This window comes from Olea europaea, chromosome 11 (genome assembly GCF_002742605.1).
Source record: "Olea europaea var. sylvestris chromosome 11, O_europaea_v1, whole genome shotgun sequence".
Taxonomy (NCBI): Eukaryota; Viridiplantae; Streptophyta; class Magnoliopsida; order Lamiales; family Oleaceae; genus Olea; species Olea europaea.
This window is the reverse complement of record NC_036247.1, coordinates 24594920-24601794: the sequence shown is the minus strand read 5'-3', so window position 1 is coordinate 24601794 and position 6875 is coordinate 24594920. Positions and strand designations below refer to the sequence as shown.

The 6875-nt window shown below is 35.4% G+C and overlaps 1 protein-coding gene across 1 annotated transcript; it reads right to left on the bottom strand.

Moving 5' to 3' along the window:
* Positions 1-3579: 3579 nt before the first annotated feature.
* Positions 3580-3947, bottom strand: LOC111404946. The gene has a single exon (XM_023033668.1). It carries the CDS (start codon positions 3838-3840, stop codon positions 3637-3639), a length of 204 nt encoding a protein of 67 aa, XP_022889436.1. The 5' UTR covers positions 3841-3947; the 3' UTR covers positions 3580-3636.
* Between the last annotated feature and the right edge of the window lie 2928 nt (positions 3948-6875).

The window sequence follows — 6875 nt, the reverse complement described above, 5'->3', positions numbered from 1 at the left end:
TTTTACCCTAACCTTCAATTTGTGCCATCCATAATCCCAAATTGTTCAAAAATATGCACTGGAGTTTAAAATGAATGGAAGCCGTCCATTTGACAATTAGTTGACCAAGGAAGTCAAAATTTGATCAATTTTAACCAAAGTAAGAAGGGTAACATGATAACTTTGTTATTTAAACCCTATAAAATAATTAAAATAAAATAACTAAAATAAAACTAAAAAATAAAAGGAAAAACTATTCATCTCCATCTTTCCTCCCCTCTCTACCCCTAGCCTCGAACATTGCCCTTCCAATCCCCACTCCTCAAATGGCCTCTTTGCAACCCTCATCATTACTGCCACCCAACAAAACCACTAGCTCCAGCGCTGGTGGAGGTATCGTGCTTTACCCCCACCCTTTGCTAGTAAAAACCCAATTATTTCTCGGGTTTGGTCTTTTATTGCTTCGTTATGTATGGGTCAATTGCAAGATAAAATTGATGCTACTCATTTTCGGTTCATTAGCTAAAGATAATGATAGAAATAAAAAAAATTGTAGTTGAAGAAGGTGGAATTTATCCTTTATTGAAGCTCTTGAAAGATAATTCATCCCCAGATGCTCAAATTGCAGTAGCTACTGCACTTTATAATTTAGTGAATGAAAAGGAAAGAATGACCTCAATAATTGATGAATCGGGGGTTTTGATTATTGTTCAAGTTTTAGGGGACTCGTCGATGAGTGTTCAAATAAGAGTTGCAAATTTGGTGGCTACAATGGCTGAGCATTGTCCATTGGCACAATAGGATTTTGCAAGGGAGAACGTGATTAGGCCACTTGTTATGTTGTTATCGTTTGATGTATTCATGGGTGATCCAAATATTAGAGTTGGGAAACAGAGTAGGGATCCAAAGATTAGCTGCTGCAATTTTCCAATTCAAGGTTTTGGGGGCGGGGGGTGGGGGGAATAAGAAGATGAATAGTTGTTTCCTTTTATTTTTTTTATTTTGTTTTAGTTATTTATTTTAATTGTATACAGGGTTAATTAGCAAACTTTGCCATTTTACCCTTTTTACTTTGGTCAAAATTGATCAAATTTTGACTTCCTCTGCAAAAAAGTGAAAGGTTAAAGACCAACTGCAATTTTTCCTATTAATTAAATTGAAAACCATAAGAAAACATGTCATTCTCATTTTCTATTGCCACGAACTAAATTCAATGAGAGTAGAAATTAACAACAGTATTTTTTTTAATCAAAAGAATGCATAAATTTGTATTATCATTCAATATTTTATGCTATTACTTCAATTTAAATTTTATATTTTTAATCAAATCGTTGTGACTTCACACCTCATTTCGCTTCTACGCTATAAACACTTTTAAGATATAATAGATTGATAATCAAAACAACACACCTTCGTTTGCTGGAGTTTTTCTAAAAATAATAAAGATCAATTTTTTTCCCTTCGATTGATATAAGAATGTTAGCACAATCAGAAGAACCAGAGGCTTGAACTGATCAAGCGAATTGATTCATTAATTAATTCTTCATGTTCCCCAAAAGTTCATAAATTTATTGAAAAAATTCAATTAAACTGATAACAACGAAACTTAATCTCCAAACCTACTATCTTTGCGAAACCAACCCATTTAAAAGCTCATCTACGAGTTCTGGCAGACAGTTATTTTTGTGAAGAGGCCGATTTTTTGTTTTTCTTGTAGACACTTGTGTCATTTTTATGATCAGTGTACTTCAAGTACACCTCCTCCTTCCCCAATTGTTGTGCCTCCCCCTGTCCAGCCCCTACTACTAGAGCTGACAAGGGTAAAGGCAAGATGAATTTAGTGGAACCGAGGAAGTAGTAGGGTGCCAATTTCAGTATTGCTTCTATGCTTTCCATTACTGCTATTGCAGTTGTGACAGGGTTTGCATCTACCAGAGATGCCATCAGTTGTTCGTTCGATTGCTGAGCCTACTCCAAATGTACTACTAGCTGTTCATTCGCATGCTGAGCCTACTCCAAAGGTTGCTGTCAAGGTATCCCCTTCTACTACTACTACTACTATAGTTGCTATTCCCAACCCCATTACTGAGGCACTCCTTGAGCCTACTCCAATCAGTTCTTCATCGGTGGAAACACATACAGAGAATACTCAGCCATCACAGGAGTCAGGTCCTGCCTTACAGAGCTATAAAAAGACACCACCTCAGGCCAAGTAGATGTTGATTGACAATCTCAGGAAGATGCTCAGCCTAAAGGTCAGAGTTATCAGGAGTTGTGTCATTGAGGACTTGGTCCTGAAGCTCTTTGGTGAGGGACAATCATCAAAACTTCATAGGAGTCAAACTTCTACACCTTCACCTCATCCTTTTATCACAGCTCCTATCCAAGACAAGGTGAAGGTACATATACAGGGTGACATAGATAGTATAGGTTTAGAAAATTGCGTACAGAACATAGAGGCAGACGTACCTTTACTTAGTTGTCCACCCATGCATGCAGCAAATTTGGCAACGATGAGCACCATGAGATTAGACGTGTCTGCATTTATCCCGACACATAGAAGGCCTATTCCACCTAGGTGGGAACCTTTTCCCGGACGGGACACTTCTGCTGTGATTGAATCCAATTATATAGACTACTATCAGTCTAGACGTATGACCCAGTCAATGACTTTGTCTTACCCCCGAAGATTTATACTCAAGAGTGACTGTAGGATCGAATTCCACAGCCAAGCAGTGCAAAACCTGGCTCAGTTTTCCAAAAACATCGACACCATTTCTTGAGACAACTCCAATACCACCTTGTGCCACCAAGGTCCGGTTGCTATGGATATGGGAAGAAGAAGGCCAAGAAAATACCCACAATATATCAACCACAAAAGTCACAGAGAGGGAGGGAAGAAACGGCCGAGAGAGAGGAGCTCACAAAGAGGGTTTTTCACTCTAAAATGGAGGCCGAGAGTTTGAGAGGAATATATGCCAAGAGTATTGTCCAAACAAGGTAAGTTACAATTAGGGCTAAGTGGTGGATCAAAGGCTCGACTCAAATAATTGGGCCTCAACAATAATAACATAGCCTTCCAAGGAATGGTACGAGAACCGTGAGCAACACTATAAAATAGGTTACTTCGAACGGTCCATAACAAAATGGATTGTGTCGTCTCGTTAATTGTGTCGATGTACTAATCAATCATTAGGCCAAGGCCGATTGATAATAAACAACCGAGGTTACATCATCGCCCAGGAAGGTCGTTTGACAACAAAATTGCCTAACAGTAACCTTGACTAATCTTCACGTAGTCATTGTGCACATTTCATTTACTCTTGCTTTCATTTAATTTTGGGACATTTGTTGCATTTTTCATTTACTGGAGGTTAGGAATATGCTCTCTCCTTTTATATATTATTTTGATTTTTATAATATAATATAAGCAACACTAATGGCCCTAAATAAATGCTTATATTTAATGCCTAATTCTTCAACAAAATTTGAGATATTTGTTGCATAATTCTCATCAAATAAACCCGTCAAACAGTTTTCTTCCACTAATACAAAAGAAACAAGAATTAAACCAAACCAAATATATATACAAATGATCCAAGTACCCATTTGATTCAACATCAACCCGCATACTGAAACTGATCTGTGATCCGAATTCTAATAATTATCCAGAACCAAACGCCTTGAACAAAGAGTACAAAAATACTTCCTCTTGAATGGGAAACATAAGGGCAGAAAGCAAAATCTCCATTGAATTGCAACATCAACTGCTTCCACTTTTCCTCCACAGTAAGGGCATTCCCCAGAAGCCTGATGCCTTCCAACTTCTTTTTCCTCTTTACAACATAGCAATGAACACATTTTTCTCTCGCTTTTCACCGTTCACTGTGTGTAATTTTGGTCCAGAAAAACTTCCCCACCACAGTAAAATTCTCAAGCTGACTTTGAACGGTGGGAGGGGAGGCTGAATACTGCGAAACAGAAAGTAGATTCGGCCAGGCCCCTTGTTTTTTAAGGAAACACCAAGTTAACTTACGCTCCACGCGTACGTTAAAACGAACACGTGGATATTGAACAAGAATATTGATTTTTTTCCTACTAGTTTGTAATTTGTTTCAAGGAAAAATTTGCACTACAAGTCCTCAACTTATTAAATTTGTAGTATGAATCCATATGCAGAATTATTCTAAGCATTTTTGGCAATAATGAAAATTTATTATACAAGCACTTTTATGTTTTTCGGTTGAGCTTTCAGAAAAAATTGAACATGGACAAGTATATTTAGCGAGATTTGAATTCACAGAGATTACCATATTGGACTCTTTAATGATTCGACTTTTTGTGCATTACATTTTGTCACATTGATATATTTAAGCCAACAAAAATACGTTTTCGATTATAAATTTATAAGAACTACCACTTAAATGACGTAAATTGAACAAAATATCTTTATAAATTATTGTTGAACTATCATAAATCAGACATATGTCGAATTTTGTCTCATCACATCACATCTCACAAATAATTATAGTCACGACGTTCCTCTCAGGCTTGTTTGAGAGTCCCATTTTTTAGCCAAAATATATTTTGGAATAGTATTTTAATAGAAAATGTATGATTTAAAATAAGAAAAAAATTATAATTTGAATATAATATTATTTTATTTTAGAATATGTGATTGAAAATTAAAGAAAAGAAAATTTGTAGCAGTGATCTTTAATCTTTCACGTTTATGCAGACTTTACCCTATCCTAATTTTTGTGCCATCCATAGTTTCAAACTTTTCAAAAATATGTAAATGGGGTCCAAATGGATGAAAATCCTCCATTTGACCATTAGTTGACTAGAAAAGTCTAAAATTTGATCAATTTGGACCAAATTAAAAAGGGTGTAATGGTACTTTAAATTTTTTCTAAATATTAACAATTAAAATAATGAAACTAAAAAAAAAAAAAGTATAAATCTGCTACCACCCTACCCCTAACAACGGCGCAAAAAACTTGTTCGCTAAAATACTACCGCAAGTGCACAGGTCGCGTTCAAGTAATAAAGTGGACCTTTTAAGGCCAAATTGTCAATTCCTCAAGAAATGTTTACTTTAAATTACACAACTTTAATTAATTTAATTCTAACAATGAAAATAAACAAACAGACAATAAAGAGTTGATTTTAGAAACTAAGGAAAAAACATACAAACTAAGAAAATATGGAAATCTTGGGAATTTTGGAGGAAAACGTGGTTGGGATTCATGGTTTCGCTTAACCATCGTCTGATTAATTTCTCCACATGCCAATTAACGAATTACTCATTTACGATGTTAGACCCGATTTTTTAATTTTAGCTAATTACCTCTCTCGAGTGAAATTAACCCTAACTGATTGGTTTAACCTACTATATCTCTATGTCGATTACAACCAAGCAACAGCATTAAATTGTTATGAAAATAGCTCATTGTGTTACCTAGGGTTAGAGGTATATATCTATCCTCTACACAAACCTAGGGTTTCTACCATTTGGTCTAAAATGCACAATCTTCTCTCGAAATATGTACACTTCACGAAACATATTCATTTATTGGCCACATAAATGAAAACACAATAATAGAAACACATGGAAATAGGCAATTTAATATCAAATAGCAATATTGAAAATCAATTAAACCTAGGCCAAACTACTACCATAAATCCCAACGAAATACGTAACACATTTTATACATATGATGGAAAGGAGAATGTTTACAGCAATACATTACAAATATAACAAAATAATTGTGAAAATACACATTTATAGATAAAACCCTTTTTTGAAGCATGAATTTGATTCTCCAAGAGCTTTGTCAAATCCTTTATGTAATCTCCTTGTTGTTCTATATTGAACCTCCAAAATACCAAGCAAAACAAAAGAAAATGAAAAGAAAAGAAAATGAAAGAAAGAAGATGCAGAATCGTCCCAAAATGAACTGCCTCCAGACCCCCGAAATCTTCCCAGCTGCTGGTTTTTTATCAAACCTAAGAAAATTGCGGCCTTGGTCCCTGAAGTTTCAAAAGTTAACAAAAAGGTCCCCCCAACTAGTTTTTTCTTTTGGGCTTCTGTCAAGCAGCCCAAAAAATGGATTTTGCGTCATTTGCAGCCAAGTCCCTCAAATTTTTTTTTTAAATTTGGTCCCTAGATTTTGACTTTCATTTCGATTATGCCCTCCATAAATTGTAGCACAATTCCTCCACTTTTGACACATGCACTTTTAGTCCATTTTCCTCCTTTTTGCTTTGTTCTCTTACCACGAGTGATTTTTAACCTACAAAAGCAAATATTACTTAATTGTGAGTAGAATTTTATTCTTTTCATCAATAATTATATTAAATTAAAGTGCCAATAAGTGTGCAAAAACACACTTATCAACACCCCCAAACTTAAGCTCTTACTCGTCCCAAGCAAACAAACGTGATAATGGTCAACACATTAAATAGCTTGCCAAAAATATCAATGAGTGTAAAATTGTATAATCAATTCATAAATATGCTCCAAATAATGCTAGCAAAAATAATTTAAGCTTGTCCAATGTTTGATCGGTGTGTGGGTGCCATGTCACTTTTAATCATTATCTAAACTAGGAAAAAATTGCCAAGACGGAAAAATCTTCAAATTGGCTCCAACCCGACCCTTTGTGGTCAAATATTTTCTTTCTCACTCGTGAGATTCACACCAAAATAGATATTTTTTTCCCAAGGTTTAAATCTAAGATTGTTCTCAATCACTCATTTCTTTTTCCGCTCTAATTTGGTTGGGTCTAATCGACAATCTCAACAACTATCTCCTTCATCTCTTCGCACAAACACCAAGGCAGGGCCACCAGTACCAGCCACCCCACCACAACCTCTACCCTTCATCGACAACG